This window comes from Arvicola amphibius, chromosome 7 (genome assembly GCF_903992535.2).
Source record: "Arvicola amphibius chromosome 7, mArvAmp1.2, whole genome shotgun sequence".
Taxonomy (NCBI): Eukaryota; Metazoa; Chordata; class Mammalia; order Rodentia; family Cricetidae; genus Arvicola; species Arvicola amphibius.
Window position 1 is genome coordinate 25,455,384 of NC_052053.1, and position 21,345 is coordinate 25,476,728.

A 21,345-nucleotide genomic window follows, 5' to 3' on the forward strand; every position below is an offset into this window, starting at 1 on the left:
GATCTCTGTGAGTTCGAGGCCAGCCTGGTCTACAAGAGCTAGTTCCAGGACAGGCTCCAAAGCTACAGAGAAACCCTGTCTTGAAAAACAAAAACAAAAGACAAGTGGAATTTTTTTAAAAATAAATCGGAAGAGGCAAGGATGGATTTGAACCCAGAAGAAACTAATACTGATAAACTGAGAGAAGGATAGATCATTTCAAAATACTAAACTTATCAAATCTTTATCCAGAACTCTTCGCTCCCTCTTAAAAACAAACAAACAAACAAATAAAAACAAGCAGGGAATTCTGTCAGGTTTTTACAGAGGAAATCCACACTAGCTATAAAACACGGATCACAGGCAAATGGTAGTACTGGGTTCCAGTCCCTTAAACAGTCATCAGGAGCAGGCACCTGCCTAGTACTTGATGTGGCTTCTTGTCTGGCTTCCTAATGTCTACCTGGTTCCCTGTCTCATCTATTAGCCTTGCCAAGAGGCTCCCTTCCCACAGAAGAAGAAAGGTCAGCCTCCAGTCTGGCTCCCTAATCACAGGCCTTCCTCCATTCGGGGCAGAAGATTAAAAAGAGTAGAAAGTAAAATAGCTCGGTGGCAGCGCTGCCCATGTTCTGACTACAACAGTGACAGATGGGCCAGCGGCGGAGGCAATGTGCCTAGAGAACACACGTCCTGGGACAGGGGACTACAAATCATTTTTGGTCCCTTATTTTTCAAGCTAGGCTTTTTTGACTTCCCAGCATTTCTGTTGTCACAGGAATCTTCCAAAGAAAATCTCTTTCCCTTGCCCGACACAGTGGGTCAAAACTGTAATCCCAACATTGTGGATAAAGACGCAAGAGAATAGCAGATTCAAAGCCAGTCTGGGCTAGATAGTGAGAGAAGTCAAGAAAATGTTAAGAAAGGCTAGGCAAGGGGGTGCATGCCTTTAATCCCAGCAGTCAGGAGACAGGGCAGGGAGGTAGATCTCTGCACACTTGAGGCCAACCTGGTCTATGCAGAGTTCCAAGAAAGCCAGGACTTGTAAATGGAGACTGCTTTTTTGTTCCCTGGCTTCCCAGACCTGAAACTATATTAATTACAACACTGTTTGACCAATGACCCAGGTGTATTCCTAGCTCGCTCTTACATCTTAAATTAACCCATTTCTATTAATCTGTGTATCATCATGAGGCTGTGGCCTACTGGTAAAGTTTCCAGTGTCTTTCCCTTTTGGCAGCTACATGGCATCTCTCTGATTCCACCTTCTTCCTCCTCTATCTCTGCTTGGATTTCTCACCTTGCGATATTCTGCCCTGCCATAGGCCAGAGCAGCTTCTTTTTTAATCAATGGTAATAAAATATATTCACAGCATATAGAGGGGAATCCCACATCAAGGGCTACATAGACAGAACCTGTCTGAAAGACCCCCCCCCAAAAAAAAGGAGGACTAGGAAGGAGGAAGGGGATGAACAGAAGGGGGAGCGAGAGGAATGAGAACATAATTCCTTTTCTTAGTATCTTCTGCATGTCACTAAACTGGGCAAGCCCCATGCTCTGTGCCTCAACGTTCTTATCATGCCCTGCCACAGGTAGACTCAAAGGATTTTTTTGACATTGCCCAGCTCTACTTATTTTTTGAGGATTCTGTTAGTATTCAGGAATCTGAATCTGCCCTTGGGTTCTGACAGGACAGGTCCTCAGCTGTAGCCACCAAGAGCACCTCCTGTGCACATTCACTATGTTCTCTTTTAAAAGGGCCCCGCCCACCTCCCCTCTCACCCCCCTCCCCTCTCTCCCTCTTCCCACTCCCTCTCTCCCTTGTCTGTCTGTTACTTTCTCTTTCTCTCTGCCCATCTCTGTCTCTCCCCTTCTCTCTGCCTCTCTCTTCTCTTCTGCTGCCTCTCTCCCCAGAGGCCAGTCTCCTCCCTCCCCTTTCCTCCTTTTATGTTCTCTTTCCCTTAATAAAACAAAAGAACCTCTACATTAGTTCTGTCGCAAGGTGTCTTTCTCTCGCGCGCTGCTTTTTAAATTACAGCTGTTTCTATTCCCAAATTTAACATAAACCAACTAAAAACCTAACAACTTAATTACATAACAAGGCAAAAAGAGTTCCTTTTACGTAACTAAACCACCTTTCCTCACAGGACAGACAGGCCAACATAAATGAACTCCTTCACTAAAGTAATGCATACCCATCCTCTTTATTTTTCTGAATACTTTTTTACAAGATGCAGGAACAGCCAGTCCCAGGGGTGACTCAGAGTGTGACCCTACATAATAAACACGTGGAACCCTGCACTAAGGACCAGCCAGGGGATTCTAACAGCAAGCAGCCTTCTGAGAACCTTTATCTGTTTGGTCCCTGAGTCAGTTTCTTATCAGATTTCTCTCTCTAATCACAGAAGATTCCACCCCTTATCAAGTTGTTATCAAATCATTCTGACCAGGGCCAAGGGTCCAGATTATCAGAAAAGCCTGTTTAGGAAGAGCTGATGTCCTCTAGGGAGGGCGGGCCTGAAAACTGGCCACACCTGTAGGGACCCTGCCCACGACCACCAGGCTCAGAGTCTCCCAAGGTCGGCTTTCTCATCTGTAACTGCAGCTGACAGCAACTTCTCTGCCCATTGACTAAGCCTCTGAAATGACCAAATTGGGAACACATGACTGTGGTAGTTAATTTTTTTCAACAAAGATTGCCTTCTAGTAAATTGATCTTATCTCTCCTTTTACATAACGTTCAAATGAAAAATATTCTGCCTCTACCTCCCAAGTGCTAGGATTATAGAGGTGTGCTACCGACCAGTTTACAGGGTTCTGGGATGAAACCAGGGCTTTGTGTATGCTGGGGGAAAAAAGTCCAAATAAACAAAAACTATCAACTCAACTACATCCTAGCACTGTCTGAACCTTTACTGACAAAATCCTTATCTTAATTTGATTAATATCATACGTGTTATTTCTGAACTTCCTTTTTGAACAGCAACCCAAGTCACTGAGTTCATGGGATGTTTAGCTTCTTGGCAGAATGAAGAAGGGGAAGAACTCTATGCCCCAGCACCACGCAAGAGTTGATCTCTCTGGCTAGGACCACAATTGCTAGCAAGCAGGGAGGTATTGAGGCTTTGTTTCCTATTTGTCTGGTTTGTTCAAAGTAATCAATTTACAGACTGAGTTGTTCTAATGCCAATCAACTTAGCATAGCCGGATCACCGGAGGGAAATGAACAATCGGGTATCCTGGGCCTCTACCAATACTCATGCTCAGGCAAACACGGTGCAGAGATGAAAATACTATAAAATTCAGTCTAATTTCACTCCCTGCGAGTAACAGAATATCTGAATTGTCTTCCAGACAAAAAGACATGGTGTTTATGTACAACACAGTTAACAAGGAAAGGCTATCAATATTGTAACTATACATCAAATAATGTGCTAAATGCCATAGCCATAGATGAAAACAAATACGGTGATGAAAATAAAATAAACATGTAATATAGAACGTCCCCCTTTGGGATAGTGGAAGGGGGGCAATAGCTACATATGTAATCAATATTTCCGTGGACTGGAGAAAAACGCTTCCAATAATCTACAGCTTGGAATTTACACTCGATAATTATCTGAGGTTACAAATGAAATGATTCAATAAATAAGCTGTTTTTTTTAGATAACTATTACATAAATTACAATAAAACAATACCATGAACAGTTCTTGCTTAAAATAGTGGCACAAGCCTATAACCCTATTTCCTGGAAGCTGAGACAGCAGGAGTAGAAATTTCAGACTGGCAGAGGTTACCTAGCAGAACCCTGTCTCAAAAAGAAAAAAAAATCCAATAGGTCTTTCAAAAAAAAGTTTCAGTTAATGTTAAAAATGATGAAATGATGTTCCCTTCACCTATGAAGTAGTAATATGTAATGAGACTCAAGTTAAAATATATATATATATGTGTATATAGTACCCCCAAACTAGCACCTTAGGCTTCTAAACACTACAATTAAAAAAATAAGTTACAAATATAAGATATTATACAACTCCTCATTGAAATAAAAACATGTTAGTTCACTCTCAAGTTTTAAGCACAAATCTGGGCTATACCACGCTCACCAATGTTTCCGCTTTCATTTTACAACAAAAAGTAAAAAGAATCTAATATTGTGTTTCTTTCTGTGTGTAGGGCTTCTTGCCCAGGTCCCTAGCAATTCTCAAGGTCTCTCTAGAAATGCTGGTTATCGTGACAGAACAATCCTATTAGTCCCTAAGACAGTCCAGGTCACCCTGTCCTGTTGTCATTCTTGGCATCCTTCAACGGGCAGGCTCCACAGTCAACCTTCACCACACCTGACAGTTTACTTGGAGCCCCCGCCTGTCCAAAGCTATCACCTGCCACAAACTGTTGTTTACCTCAGACCACAGGGGTCTAGTGGTTCCTACAGCTACAATCCAGTTCACTATAAATAAATACCAAACACAAGTCTTCTGGCCTCCAAGCCCTCCCTGTTCTTGCAGAGCCTGAACATCCTGCCTAGTCTTCCTCTCACTTCCTTAGTGAGAAGACTGGCTTCTCACTACCACAAAGGATTACCTGGTGTGCCTTACACAGACCCCCTCCTGTGGAAGAAAGTTGATTACCATCATGCCTTTGATTCCACTGAAAAGACCACTGTCCTGACCAGAGCTGTATACTGATGGGAAGCAGGGTGGACACAAAGTTGCTGTGTCAGCTAGAACAGGTGGCTGTCACTCAAGGCTCCTCACCATGGAAGGCTGCTCAGAGCCCGGATGGACATTAAACCCATCTAGTGATTAATGCACTTCCCTACCATCCGGCCTTAAGAGCCTTGTCTTCAAATGTCAAAATGTTCCCACACTTTAAGATGAGAACTTTGTTCATGGGACTAGAGAGATGATTTCATGGCCAATAGTGCTGGCTACTCTTGCAGAGGACACAAGCTTCGTTCCCAGCACCCACATCCTGTGGCTTACAATCTTCTGCAAGCCAATTGGACTCTGATGATTTCTTCTGTCTTCTGCAGACACACACACACACACACACACACACACTTACATATAAATAAAGAGAAAATGAAACAAATGTTTAGAAGAAGAGCCTTGTTAACTGACATTGTCAAGGCTTAGAGTTGCCCCAAAGGGCTGCATAAGTAGGTTCTGTGAATTTCTCATCGACAGGGAATATGAAAAAGATTGACCTATCTATTCTTTGTCGGCAACAAAAGCTCAGTTTACAGATTCAAAGTCAATTTACTTTGTGGACTCTTAATTCATCTGGTCACAAATAAAATTTATATGTCAAAATGTTGAATTCTAATTAAAAATGTAAGCCTAAGAATCAAGACTCAACAGACGATACTAGGCTATTCACCTTAAGGAGAGAGCAAAATTATAATATATTACACCATTAAAATGCAACTTAAAATACAGCATATTAGTCTTCGACAAACTTCTGAGGAGCACTGCACAAAGATGCTTTTGTGAAACACTCTCGACAGCACTTTGATGTGACCGTATGTTCATTAAAAGGAAGTATTACTACTTACATACATAAGGTACATAATGAATTCATTCTGTGTCTAGAGTTGGCTAATGCCATTAAAGCACAAGCCAAAAGCACAGACTATAAATCAAATTGCAATTTGTCAAAGTTAGATCTTAATATGATACAGGTTAAAAATAAATAAATAAACTACCAATGTCACGGTATGGGATTGGTGAGGAGAGTTGGGCCCAAACTGCGACCAGGTTGCAATTGACATGCCTTTGTTCTATCTATAGCTTTGGCTATTCCTCTCCTTCTTCCACCTGGATAAGTACAAAATTAGCATGCACCAGGCATTCTTAAGACTCCAGGGGGTTTACATCACTAATACTGCTCTAAAGACTACTATGCTTTCCAAAATGCTGACATAAACCAGTTGGGCAATCACAGATTTTTTTTTTCCTTATTGAAGTTTTAAAGATCTAGATTATTCTTAAAACAGAACTTAGAAACACTTGAGATTACTTTATTCATTCATTCATTCTCCTGCTGTAGATTTAACAAGAAACCAGAAAGCATAGACTTACAAATATAGAGTCAAAGCACAAAGACAACAACCAACAAAAAGCAAAAACCTAAGTAGTGGATACTGGGAGTTCTGAAGGAAATGAAAGCAAAGTGGTGCACACTGGACCGGGACTTCCACCTCCTCACCCCATCCTTTCCCCTTCTCTCTCCACACAAGAGTTCCTTCAGAGCAGCACTAGGGTCTTTAGAATATTAGCCTTCAAGCTTGCTTCCTACAGGCCTGCCAAATGTTGCTTTTCTTCACATGATCCCCACTGACAACACAATTCAAATGAAATACCTGCTTCATGATCCAGGCCCTCCATGCTACTTGGTGACTGTGCTCACCATCTTCTCCAGATCCACACAGTGGCCTCTTAGGTGTCCTGTGCCTTCTTAGGTGTCCTGTGCCTTCTTAGGTGTCCTGTGCCTACATACCACTGGCTAACATGTTCCTTTTCACATGTCCCTGCACCCCGCCAAATGCCTTGACTTGGTCTTTCTTAAAATTCAGCAAAGTACTGCACACTTAGGGAAGCTTTTCTAGACCTACCTAGCATGGCATATCTCAGGCACTACTGTACTGACCTCAGATGCTTTTCTACAGCTTCTCTTTGTTAGGAAGTCTTTAGAGAAGATGAAACATTTTGTTATTTGGTCCAGCACCTAGGACAATGCTGGGCTGATAAATGATGCTAGATGCAACTACTGAAAAGAATACTATAACTAAATATTTTAGAAAGAAATAAAATTGAGAGCTAAGGGTATTACTTAGTAGATCACTGGCCTAGCATGCTTGAGGCCTTGGATTTGATTTCAGCACCAAGCGTAAACAAAACTGATAGTCATATAAAAAAGTAAGAATATTATCATTTCTAAGGAATATGAACTACACAGTGTTTCAAGTTACAAAACAAAATGTGCTTCCATTACAGTCATCCCAATATTACAAAATTAATACAATAAAATAATATTGAAGAATAGAGCACATAATTAAACAACAAAAACCTTAGAAAATATTGACTATGGCTATGCTAACCATATAGAAATTCTTTGATATGCATACAGACTTTGAGTATGGTTATTTTGGGTGTGTGATTTCATTTTAGCAAGATTTTTACAATAAAATTTTAATGAAAGAATTTTTTTAAAAGAAAATATAGTATTGATACATACTCACTTTGGAATTCACATAGATACATCAATGATACAATTGTAAAGTAGACACAAGGGACAAACTCCTGGATTCAGAATCCCATGTCAGCATTCAATCAACTTCTTCCCAAGAATCATACCAGAAAGTTTAGTGATAGTCACATGAAAATGAGTTTCTCTAGCTCCCATAAACTTCTGAAGGGCTGGGCTACTAGGGGCGAAAACATCTAACCTGAGGTGCAGATGACAAGGTTAGATTTCTTAAAGAATAAAAAGCCACACAATGAGGCACACGCTAATTAGCAGCCCTGCAGCATGGAACGCTGGGGCTTCAGCATCAGACCCATGAGACCCGAAAGCCAAATGAGGCTTTGAGGGCCGTCAACGTTTCTCCAGAGCTCACTCAGCCCATGCATCACTAAGGGAGTGAAACTCACTCTTCTTTGTATGACTTCCCATTAACTAAATGTATAACAGAGAACGGCGCAATTGCACAAAGTGATCTTTGGGATATGATGATACAGAATTTTCTAGAAGATGCCCACTCTACTCTGGACACAAAGGAATTTGAAAGCAATGTGAGTGAGATTACAGCCTCCAGTGCAGGGGAGGCTCCCTCCTGGCTTCCTGCTCACTTGGCATTCCTTCCTTTAATCCCTGAATCCTTAAAATTTTCCCTTTGGCAGAAGATGGGGATCAATGAGAAAACCTGAGGTAACAGTGTCTAGAGGCCTTACCTTTTTACCAGGGGACAGATTCTCCACCTGACACAAAGAGCTGTAGCTTTATGGATCGTGAGTTAGTTCAAATGCCTGGCTCTGTGGGTTCCTCGACAGTGTATGAATCCCTCATCAAACACAGGTCACACACGCCAATAGAAATCACTTCTTTCCCGAACCTTTCCCTTACTACTCAATGGTCTTGTTTGTTGATATTGGTTATACCCAGAATTTCCAGCTTGATTTTGTGTTCTTTGTAGATAGCACTGTTCAGGGCAAATCCTAAACTATGAATAATCTCAAGACTTTCTGGGGTCATAAACCCACCCCATGCCTGATATCTTGAAATTTTATGTTTAGTATTCATAAAAATGATGGTGAACATGGCAGAGCTCAAAGACCATTAACAAGGGCATACAGTCTCTCTACAGGAGAAAGTGCATACATCAGTCAAAGACCTTCTCCAGAGTGAGCAGAGCCAGAGTGGCTGGCTCATAGATGAGCCCTGGCACAGGGGACCTTCAGCTACAACATGGGTGTGGTTAAGAGCTGGTGGGACTGAGAGCCATAGAAACAAAATGGAGAACGGAGAAGCCAAAATAAAAATTTATGGGATAAATTCATTCTGTTCACATTTGGGTAGGGCAGGAAGCAGACAGGGCCCAAGATTAAATTAAACAGCAAATTAAAATAATTAGACTTTAGTGAGTGAGGTGTTTAATTGCATCTAGGTATTTATATTACTTTAAATATTACTCTAAATTGTATATGTATTTCATTATGCTTGCGTTAATAATGTTTATACTTAGCTTTTTTAATGACATCTTCTATTACTCTAAAATTTGACCTAAGTGAGTGAAAAAATTGTTCTGTTTATATTTAAAGAGTGTGATGATATAAATTTTACCCACAGATATAATGAGAAAAATACACTAGAAAATGTTTTTAAAATATTAATCTTACTTTACATACTAGACATACATATTTCATTTAACTAGTATGTTTGTATGTGTACAGTCATGAGTATGATCTAGCTTTAGATAACAGACACACATATTTCATATAATCAGCATTGTTTTATGTATACAGTCATGTTTATTATCTTGATTTATGTAACAGACACACCTATTTCATATAGCTAGTGTGTTTATATGTGTACAGTCATGTTTATGATCTTGCTTTACATGAGACATACATATTTCATTTAACTAGTATGTTTATATGTGTATAGTTGACTATGATCTTGCTTTACATAATAGACATACATATCTCATATAACTAGCATGTTTGCTTGTACAGTCACGTTTGTAAACAAAGTTGAGCTTTTAAAAGTAGGTGGTATGTAGCTCATGCTTTCTGTGACTAATCTAACAAGTATTTTATTAATGTCAAGTATGATCTGAGTAACTAATCAAACTGCTTTGAAAATTGTTATCTGGAAATAATAAATCTTGTATAATCGGTAGACTATAATCTGTCAGGGTGTTACTTATATTCACAAGGGCTAAGTCTCAGTGACTTTTGCACAACTTATTTTAGACTTAGTTTCATTATTATTATTATTATTATTATTATTATTATTATTATTATTGGGTAAAAAGGGTACATGCCACATTTCGAGTATGGAGGTCAGAGCACAACTTTGTGGAGTCAGTTCTCCCTTCTGCCATCATGTGGGTTCCAGGGATCAAACCCAGTTATGTCACCATTGGGTGGCAAGAGCCTTTAACCAAGGAAGTGTGACACTGGCCCCATCTTTCACAGCTTCTCTTACATGTCTAGCACTTGCTGGTAGAAGGGTAATTGCAACTGCAGTTTAGGGGTTTGGAATTGAACTAATACTCTTGCTATTGTTGCTGTTCCGTAGGAGGCCAAGTGCTTATTACTAGTCTGACTTTCTGTTCCACCAAGACAGCTGCTGCCCACCATCTGCAGAACTCCAAAATAAATTGTATGGATCCCACCCCCTTTCTGCCTTTGCTAAGCATTTTCCTAGACAAATACAATGGATTACCCAGAAAGGCTGCTAGTACTAACATTAAAAGTGGTTAGAACTTGAACACCTACCAACCCCACCAACAGGTAACTAGGCATTAAACTGTATGATAAAGTAAAAAAAAAAAAATCAGTTCACTAAACACCAATCCTTACAGTTTCCTGATGATCAATTATTACAGTATTTTATCTTCTATTTGTGTATTTAAATTTCAAATCTTTCTTTCTTCCCTTCTTCTTAAATGTGTCCCATACTGTATTTCTGAAGGAGTACTTTGAGATGAACACAACTTAATTTACATTAAGTTTCAAAATGCAGCACTCTGAGCACGGCCTATACCTGACCATGTATTTTCCCCAAGGTCTCTAAAACAAAAGAAGGAAGCCTCCTGAATCTTCAAATCTTAACCTCAAACTACAATTAATTAGCATTATCTCTAAAAATTTTTAAATGTACTATTATATGATCCATATCAAAATGAGATTTTTCCAACAAGTATATAATTTTATGTATTAGTGTAAGACCAGCCCATCTATTCAAAAGACTATAATTAACATGAGCATTGAGTCTGACTAAGGAGATTGGCATTCAGCACAAGCAGATGATATGAACTAGGTTTTAGCAAATTTAAACAAATCAGAGCATATTTTATATAATGATAATAATAGCATTTCAGACTCAAAGACTAATTTTAAGTTTTCTATAGTGATGAACCTGGTAGGTGTGTCATTTTATGGCATCTGAAGAAAGGAAGCAAGATTCATTTTCATTTATCAAATGAAAAATAATTCAACTGTATGGTTTACTGATCCATATACAACACTGTGTACACATGGCTATTGTGTGGTGCACGTATACACGTGTCTGTACAAGTACAGTCATGTATGAACTTGAGTATAGAGGCCAGAGGCTGATAATGAGTATCTTCCACTATCATTCATAATTAAAGAATATATTAAAATTCTAAGACTAATTATTAGAAGCTTGGGAAGGTGGTTAAGTAAGAGCTTTTTCTATGTAAGCAGGAAAACCTGAGTTTCAATCCACAGCCCTCACATTAAAAAGCCAGGCATGACCATGTGTTACTCCAACATAGCAGCAAATAGACAGGAGGATCACTGGGATTTGCTGGCTACCATTCTACAACCCGTTCAGTGACAGACCCTGTCTCAGAAGAATTAGGCAGACAGCAACAGAGCAGGACACTTTAATCCTCCTCTGGCCTGCACACGTGCATGTGGACATGCATACCTGCACCACACGTGTACATACACACACACACGAGCACACATACACACATGTACACACACACATGAAAAATAATTATTGACTTTGAGAGGAAAGAAATAACAAAGAAAAATCTCTCCCTTCTTGAATAATCATTGGCTTTAACTCTTAAGCCTTGTATTTTATGTAATTTTAAAATATAATTTTAAGAAGACGTATCTATAGTGCTCTAAAGCAAAAATAAAATGGGACTGAGTTAGCAACAGTTGTGAGCTGCCATGTGGGTGCTTGCGATGAAATTTAGTTCCTCCGAAAAGCAGCCATTGCTTCAGTACATCATGTTTTTAAGTGTGCGATGAATTAAAGAACTAATTGCGGTTTGCATGTGAAATGATCCCCATGGGCTCAAGTATTTGAACACTTGGTTCCCAGCTGGTGTTGCCTGGACAAGTTGCAGACCCTTTAGGAGAGCCTCGCTGCAGGAAGTGGGCCACTGAGGGGTAAGCCTCCAGTTTTCATAGCCCACCCCCCACTCCCATTTACTCTCTGTGATTAGTCAATTTCCTGTCCCTGCCACCAATACTTTCCTTACCTTTGATGTCTTTCTGTCTACGACAGATACCTGTAGAATGTAAGCCAAAACGAGCCCCTTTTCCCCTACAGTTCCTTTGGTGATGTGCTTTATCATAGCAACGAGAAAGGTAAGAAGGTATCAATGGCAGATAGAAGTCATTATAGTATAATCTTCATCTGTAATGTTATTTCAACTAACCAATACCTTCACAACTTCATGTATCCAAAACATTGACCCAAATATTTAGCTACATTCTCCCTTCCTTCCTGAAATACGTGGATCATAATATCCTATCTCAGCTTACAAAAATCACGTAGAAAACATACTGTTATACAAAGGCAAAACACTTGGTCATAAGGGCGAAGAGTTGGACAAAATATCTGCCACATATGTGGTGAATTATCTCAAAGCCCATAGTTTCATAATTTTATATTAATGGCAGATACAGTGACTAGTTAATAGGTCCCATATTTACTTTAGGAAGAATAAGCAAACTGAGAGGGCAAATGTATAGGTTTATAACATAATAGCTTTTGCCTTTGATCCTTTTTTTCCCCTTCTCCAAGGGCCATTGAGCAAGAGTGGAAGAGGAAGAGAGCTTTCTCCTGAAGCCACCAGATCTATCCACTCAGGCAACTTTATACATACTGAGTCTTTAGCAGTTTTTGAACTTTTATATACAAGGTGCAATATGGTTAACTGTTATCGCAGGATGTTACACCTGATGGGGTCTACGTGTGTGTGTGTGTGTGTGTGTGTGTGTGTGTGTGTGTGTGTGTGTGTTTGTGTTTACACGACTATAAGAGGATGAAAGCCTGGTGTTTAATACATGCTTGCCAAGTGAGCAATAAACAATTGCCAAGTTTCCTGGGGGCTCTGCTGCTCTGCCGCGTCATCAGGAGGCTGAAGCATATGCTGGATGTTAGCCTGGGTGGACAGAGTGTGTCCTATTTATTTAAGGTTTCCTTTGAAGCCACAGTTTATAAGTTTTGTTTCTTAGGGGGATATGTCAAATTTCATTTAGCATGAGTTGGTATCCAGATACACTGAATGGCAAAAAGGCAGCATTTGAGGGCAAAGGGAAAAAAAATGCCTGCTATATGAGCAATGATGTCAGCTTCATTTATGTAACCCACTGAAAACAAGAGAAACGCAACAGGGAGGAGGCCAGTAGGAAATCAAGATTAACAACTATGCAGTTAATTTAGAAGTGTAAATTGTATATGGACAAAATATTAAGAAAACAAATATGCTCTAAATTGATATCCAAACGGCAAATAATTCTAAAATAATTCTAAAAAGCTTTTTGAAAACATCTTGTTTTAAATCCTGAAATTACAAACAATATCTCTTATTTGGAACATGTTCATATGCACAGTGCTTTTCCCTAAAGAGGTTTGGCAAATGTTTTTTGGGGAAAATCTTGAAAACTTAAATACACAAGTGGATGCTTGTAGAACTAACACTCACTTCAGAACATTCTCAATAAAAAATAGAAATGTGGTACGGTAACCATAGAACCAATTGCAATACTTGAAAAATGACTTGTCGCTAAAGTTTTGTCCATTTATTTGCTTATTTAAACTTCAAAATAGTCTATAAGTTAGCTATCATAGACTAGTTTTGTTTTGGGTTTTTGTTGTTGTTGTTTGTTTGTCTTTTCCCCTGAGATAGGGTTTCTCTGTATAGTCCCTGGCTATCCTAGAACTCACTCTATAGACCAGGATGGCCTCCAACTCATAGAGAACGACCTCCTCTGTCACCCAAGTGCTGGGATTAAAAGCATGTGCCACCACCGCCCATGGTGATAGCTTAATTCACTGATACACACAGTGTGCGGTTCAAACTACGGTAAATTTGCTGAGCAGCTGTCCAGGGTAACATCAAGCAAGCTGCACCGTCCTGTTTCTGAGACTCCTCCGCGTGGTTCGGTTCACAGTCCGTTCACTTTCAATCCTGCATTAATTCCACTTTGTAAATTGAAACAAATCATTCACTTGTGTCTTGATGGCTAATTCCCTTACTCCCATTTCGTCACTCAGATGCAGTGACTTGGTGAAGCTCTCTGTATGTTTCTCCTGGTGGGCATATGTAAGGATGGTCTGGGTCATAGACAACGACAGTGCCCGGATCTACTTCTCGCTGGGCATCCATCTGCTCTGCAAAGGCTTTGCGGCACCTTTCACAGCACACTGAATAATTACTCCACAAAATTTAAAAACAAAACTAAATAGTATTTTCCTTAAAAACACCTGTGTCCTAAGATACTAAACAAAAGACGGATCCATATCTAGGAAACAGGAAGAACGGTAGCGTGTGGGACAATCACAGACCGCTTCAGTGCTGGTAATATGCTGGACTCTAGGCCTGGTGGGAAATTCCAGAGTCTGTATTAGTATGCTCTATTACTTACATATAGAATATGGATGCCCTATTCTATTCTATGTGTAAGTATTCACATAATTTTAAACTTTACATAATAAGAGTCTGAAAATGGTAAGAACCATGGAGATTATTTGCAAATAGAACTTGATGGGTTTTTTTTTTCACTTAAGACACTACAATACAAATAGTATTCACAAGTTTTTATTGTATTGTACCAAATTTTGACAATCTGAGTCCCCAAGGTGACACATCCCTCCACTCCAGATGAGGGTGCATTCAGGGAAGTGTGGCCATAGAAAATAACTCTCTTGTCAATACCTTGGTTGCTTTCCAGTTATCCCGATAATCAACACTTATAGAACTGGTAATGTTCACCTTTCAAATTTCAATATTTTTTCTCTTGATATATTTATCTTGAAAACATTTAAATAAATAAGATATCAAAAAATAAAATGATTAGTTCCCCAGTGACCAAAAAATGAAAAATTGAGTACCTCAAAAGTAAAGTGAATATTAGTATATAGCCTGAACTGTTATGGTTATTTCTAAATCACATACATAGACCACTGTATTCATAAGCTATACACATTAAAATCACAAAAAAGTAGAAATTTTTAAAGAATTTGATTGTAAAAAACCAAGGAGTTATAGCGTGTTCTTCCTAAAACACAGTAAATGAGGCTCAACCTCTCTACCTGGGAGACAACATTCCAGTTTTGAGAGCTGTGTTAAGCAGCAAAGGCAAGCCAAACTTCAAAACAGGCCATAGGCCTTTTTCATAAATAACGACGTTCAGTTATCTAGCCAGCCTATTTCCATCACTCTGGAGAAGTCAGTGTGTCTCTGTGTTAAAGTAGGTAATGCCAAGACGCTCAACCTCTTTGCTTACAAGCATCGTACATTTTGATTTCGTTTGTGTTCCAGGAACTCAATTAGGGGGTGGGGGAAAACATAATAAAAGAAAAGAAACATTAAAAAAAAAAAAAAAACAAGAAGAAGAAGAAGAAGGAAAAAAATCACCTTTGAGGTATTGAGTAATTGATTTTCCTTTAAGCTTTCAAAGCAGATAAACACCTTAAAAGACTTGTCTTTAACTTGGGCTTTCTTTTATTAACACGCACAGTCGCGGTGCATGCCTACAGGAGTAATAGGCTGTTCCTAACAAAGAGGCTAGATGCCACAATGTGCCTTTTGCCAGAGGCACAATTTCCCCAAAGCGCACAGCTAACTGCAATCTCCTGCTGTACCTGTAACAATTTAATTGTATACGTCAGCCTAGTCAAGCATCTTCAGCTCATGACTGGGAGACATGAAATTCATTGTCATTATTGTCCCTGTCATTTTGGATCATTATATCCTGCTGCAGAATTTTCCTCAGTTCAGTGAATTTTTACCTCCAGGAGCCAGGGATTATAGCCGAGGTTGGAGTGGGGGCAGGACCGTGAACTACAGTTACCTCAGGGGAGCCAGAGATTAAATTGGCTTTGCTCTCTCACCAGCTGAATGCATCTTTGTATGCTGTGAGTTTGAAACTGGAATAGAAATGAATATTCTAGTCAGCGATAGGCTTTAATTCCCCCTTCGAAACATGGCTGCAACCACCTTTTATGTACACTGGGAAAGCCAACAGTTTCCTCGGGTTGCTATGTTCATATGTGCATAAGATGCACTTATGAGTATTGTTAGGTATACAGGAACAGACACCTTTCTCGGTCAGTGTCTTGACTGGCAGAAAGGAAAAATTGTAAACTATAACTTTGTTCCCCAATTTCATTTCACAGAGGTTTAATGGAGTTATTTAATGACTTTAAAATATTTAATGATTTTTAATTATATCTCTTTCTGTGCAGAGGATTGGATAACTAAAGTCCAACTCGAGTGGCAACAGGAATCCACTCTAGGAACTAGTATTCTTATTTTGAAGGCATGGCCTTGGGTGTGGTGCATTTAATCCCAGCACTGCGGAGCCAAGACAGGCAGATCTCTGTGAGTTCTAAGCCAGCCAGAGCTACATAGTGAGAACTGGTCTCAAAGCACATACACACACAGAAGGCAAGGTCTTATGTAACTCAGGCTGGCCTAGAACTGAGTACGTAGCGGAATATGATCTTGAATTCCTGATCCTGCTGTCTCTGTCTCCCGTGTTGGGAGATCACCAGGATGTGCCGCCACTGTGAGGAACTACAAGACTGGACTAAAGCTGACAGAAGAGGAAATAAGCTCCTCAGGACCAACTACGCCCCAGCAGAAGTCATATAACCTAACAAACTGCCAAGCACCTAAGCAGAGACGCTTTCAATCCTTTTCCGCTTTCTTAGAGAATGGCTTGGACATCACTCTTTCTACCTGGGAACTCATAGAGCACACACTATAGCCAGGATGATCTAACTAGTAGATCTCTAGCAGTTAAGGATTAGGAGCTTCAGGAGACATGGGGCTATGGTTCAGAGAGAAAGCTAGGGCATGAATTACATATTTTCAATAAAGAATATAAGAAATTGTAACTGGAGGAAAAATCTGGTATGTGACTTGTATCCTTCATTTCATATGGATTTTACTGAGGAACTTGACATTTACTCTGCCTACATTTAAAAAGATAGCAGTTATTCCTCCATATGTATCAGTTTGTCTTTTAACAGTTAACAGTGAAATATCACAGTGGGTCATACTTATGCCATACCCAAAAATGCCCATAAGAGAACATCAGGAAGTGTGGGGAGTTATGTGTGCTGGAGCACACCTGCAAAGCCAGCAGTGGGGAGGCAGGGAGTAGGGAGAAGATGTCAAGGCCATGCTGGACCACATAGGAAGAGCATGCCTCTGAAAACAAAAACAAGCAAGTAAAATGCAAGAAAGATGTATTCCACTGCTCGTAGAAACTTTTTTGGAGAAATTTATTTCGCTTTAATCATATGCAGTAGCTATCATAATGTATTTAGGACTAACTATGGCTCTGAGTAATTAAAAACTTTTGAGCCAGGTATGGAGGAGCACACCTTTAATGCAAGACCTCAGGGGACAGGAACAGGTGGATCTCTGCGAGATCAAGGCTAGCCTGGTCTACAGAACGAGTTCCAGACTAGCCTGAATTACAGAGTGAGACGCTGTCTCAATATTAAAAGGATAAAAGAAGGACAAAATCTTTTGATATTTGAACCTCTAGATGTACGCCTTAAAGCTCTAACAGTTCAGTAGTGAACAGACCTTAAAGGTTATATCAACCCCTAGGCCAACTTCATGACAAAGTCGACTGGTCCAGGTCACTATGTTTCCAAGGCATCATAGTCACAGTGGCTGATGTAACTCTGTTGATGTATTACTAATGAGAGTTCGTAGTTAATACAACTCTGACATCATTGAAAACTTCCTTTTATGAATATGCATGATCTTCTCATTAGGATCAAGAGTCTCTTTAGGTAGGAATTATAGAATCTGTTTCTGTTTACGTTAAAATAGGTAACTGCATATGAATGTAAGCATGGTTTTTAAAGTTACTTCAAGCCTGAATTCATTTTGAAATAACTGAATTGTCTTATGGTCTTGTAACACAATGGTTCCTCATTTTTCTCTTTGCATGTGTGTGTGTGTGGCATGTATGTCTGTGCAGAGGCCATCAGCATCTCTGTCAGTTGCCTTCACATTATTCCCTTGAGACAGGGGCTCTAATAGAGCCTGGAGCTTGGTAGGTTTTTCTTAATTTGTTGTTCTTTTCTGGGGGAGGTGGAGGGTGGAAGGCTAGGCTGCTGGTCAGGCAAGCCCTAGCAGTCCTGTTTCTGCCCGTGCCCTCTCCTGGCTCCCAGGATCACAGCTACACAAGGCCGTGCCTAGCTATGTACTTGAATGCTAGAGATCTTAGGTTTTAATGCTTCTGAAGTAAGTGCTCTTAGCCAATGAGCCATGTGCATGAGCCCACATGATGGTTACTTGTGAACAAGAGAGTATTCAGTAACGAAACGTTTGTAAAGTATACATACAGCTTTGTCATGGTTCAAGAAGATTTGTTTTCTCTCCAATATGCTTTGAGTCAAAGATTAGGGTTTTCTTTCCCCACCTCTGAGAAAGTGGTTTGTGCACTGAATCCCTTTGCCTTGGTATCCTTTTCACAGGGATACAGTCTGCTCACCATTCCGCAGTGGATAAAACAGGAACTGTGAGAGCAAATGAATAATTCTGCCCTCTTATATTTTTGTTTTGCCTCACCTTAAATATCACATATTACAGTCTGAATAATTTCAGGACAAAGTGAAAAGGCAAATATTTGATTTCAAGTGGCCAGAGCAATTATTTTTCACCTCTTCCATTCAAGACATAAGATTGTACAATTGAGAGACATCTATTTGAAATTATTCTAAAGGGATTTTCAATAATTTTTGCTCAACTTCTATTTCTGTAGCTTCTAACCAAGTATAAAGATCAAGTTATTCTGAATTAGAGGAACTTTTCCTCTTTAATTCTGATAGGATGTTTCCTCTGCTTTATAAAACACAGATTTTCCCTGGATTCGCCACAGCAAGAATCTATAATTCATAATAAAGTCCAACTAAGACAGACATGAGCCCAGATATGACATTAATATTCTTCAACGGGTACAAATTTGGAAGGGTTTGTGTGGGAGGAAGAAGTAAGAGAAGGACAAGGCCACAAGCATTTCCACACAAGTATAGACAGGATGCTATTTACAGAATCCCTACTCCTCCTGGGCCAGAAGCCTCTTTACAGTAATCACCCAATAAACTACAATGGATTAATATTAAGGGTGTGTTGCAGAGAAAGCAGATTCACGGCGAAGGTTGTCCTTTAACATGGAGGTTGCGTCAAGGGCACCAAAAAAGTAGTTAAGTGCCTTCCCCTGTGGTGTCTCAGATGCTGAAAAGCCCGACAAACTGCTAATTTTCTAGCTTTTAATGTTTGTCTGAGACCCTTAACATTTTTCTTATATTGTTGCTCCTAGGACATTTTCTTAAGTTTGGTCCCTATTGCCCCTTTTGCACATATACATTCTGCATTTATATATAAAAGCCTGCCAGACAGCTGAATTGGTTCAGAAGAGTGACACTGGAACAAAAAGGTGGGGGGGAGGGAGATAAAAGAAGAAGAAAAGGAAAGATGGCCTTAAAAGCAGATATAGTATCACATAATATAAACATATGCATCAAACATTCTAAAGCAACACAACCAAAAAACATTCCCTTGTGCTAAGAATTTCTGTATCTAACACCAGATATAAAGACCACAAAGCGGGAGAAGGGGGAAATCACTGAGACTCAGAGTCTGAGATGTCTCTGTGTAATGAAATTTCTAAACCTTTTCAACACATACCATCACCTGTGTCCAGCTAGTTTTCTTATAAATGAATGTTGTTACATTAATTTCTAGTCCTGAACACACTTTAAAATGACCAATGAAGATCAATGAATGGCTTTGATTGTACTGGTTTGTATTGTTGCTGTTGGTTGTGGTCTATCCGGAAATTTATTGTTCAGTTTCCTCAAATAAAAATGTACAAGTTATATTGTGCACGTACATACAGAACAGAATTCACATTGAGCACATAGCAAATGGTCATTAGGCAAAGTTGGGTCAGGGAACGTCTACTGGCAGGCAAGCACGGAATAAAACATGAAAGTTTGGTTTAACAGATGCACTGTTCGTCTGCCCTCAACACATAAATTACACGTTCAAGAATGGTGTGTCCTATGCAAAACAAAAACATGTCAATTTCAGCCTAAGGGGCATTTTTCTCTAGGTTTATAACCCCTTGAAAATAGAGGTTTCATCTAGAAAATCTAACAGATCCTCAGCTGCTTTCAACATCATAATATATTCATAAGGCAAGTATTCACTGCCGAACACAGAAAAAATTGAATGGCGTGAGGGTGGGGTGAAATCCGTCGCTATGAGAAATGGGCCAAACCAACCATGAGACACGAATAGAAGTCAAAGATGAAAAACAATATAGATCACAAATAGCCAGGTACCGCCGTGCACACCTGTAACCCCAGCACTTTGGAGGCTGAGGCAGGAGAATTGCCACAACTGTGAAGCCAGACTAGTCTATACAGTGAGTTCCAGGGCAGCCTGATCTGGAACATCTTTAAAAATAAATATTTTAATTAATTAAACAGAAAGAAGCAGCAAAGTACTGAAAAAAATAGCTGTGGGTACATTGGTTTGTTGCATAAGATTAACATTAAAAGCTAGAATGCAAACCAATTCCACTGCAGTACTATAAGGGTCAATGCACTCTCGGGGTCACCACTGGACAGCAAACTATCTCGGACAAAGGAAAGGAATGTCACATACCATCATAGTAGACGATGGCTCCTACCAGTTTGTCCTTCTGCAGCATGGGGAAGTGCTCCAGGGCTCTGGATTTGCTGAGGACGTAGCTGCTCTTCAGGCAGTTACTTCCTGCAACCAGATCGTACAGCTTGATCCCCACCCAGTAATAGGGCAGCTGCCACCACCTACAGCATGAGCAGGGAGAAAGGGGTATTCTTTTAGAAACAGCATAACACTATAGAATGTCACCTTAAATTACAAAAAAAACCATATAAAGAAAGCAAAGGTAAACCTAGAAGTAGTGCTCTGAAAGGAAAAATAAAAAAATAAAAAAAACCTGAGACTGCACAGCTGCTTCTGACAGTGAGTGGCTCAGCTGCCTCGCAAGAGAGAACCAACGAGAGTTTATGACCAACTCCATGCCTGGTGCCTGCTGCATCTTAGAATTCTTCAGGTGCATTCAACATAAACACCCATGCCTGGGTCTCAGGTCTAGAGATGGATCCAACCAATGTAGGTTGGAGGCCTTGGTAATATAATCTACACCCAGGTCGAATCTATAACTAAACACAGGCTGGATGACTAAGTCTGTTTCCGGCCCTATACCACCCATGCGGCTTAAAGAATTACAAAATCCACCTTTATGTGTTACTGGGCCTGTCTCCCACATAGGGCAACTTCACACACAGTTCTACCATTAGGGGAATGAGTTTGATCGTGTGTGGTCACACCTTCCAGATGAATTTCATCTATGTGAACTTGGATAATAAAAATGGCCCGGTATAGCTAGCTGGGTTTGAGTTGCTACACAGTAGCTTCTGATTTTGCTTCAGGATAATTTTTTGGGGGGTGGGGAGGAGACGAGGAATCACATTTTACGCAGCACATATGACCTCATTCAAATGCCTTAGAGTAAACACAGCTGTTCACCTATGTACTCCAAAAACCTGGAATAAGATTCCATTA

General features: G+C 39.8%; 1 protein-coding gene across 1 annotated transcript in view; it reads right to left on the reverse strand.

Moving 5' to 3' along the window:
* Gpd2 (glycerol-3-phosphate dehydrogenase 2) overlaps positions 1 to 21,345 on the reverse strand; it is a 137,540-nt gene that overhangs the window by 42,232 nt on the left and 73,963 nt on the right. The window contains exon 6 of the mRNA XM_038337683.1: positions 20,401 to 20,564. Within this exon, the coding sequence (XP_038193611.1) occupies positions 20,401 to 20,564 (164 nt within the window). The remainder of the gene's footprint in view (positions 1 to 20,400; positions 20,565 to 21,345) is intronic.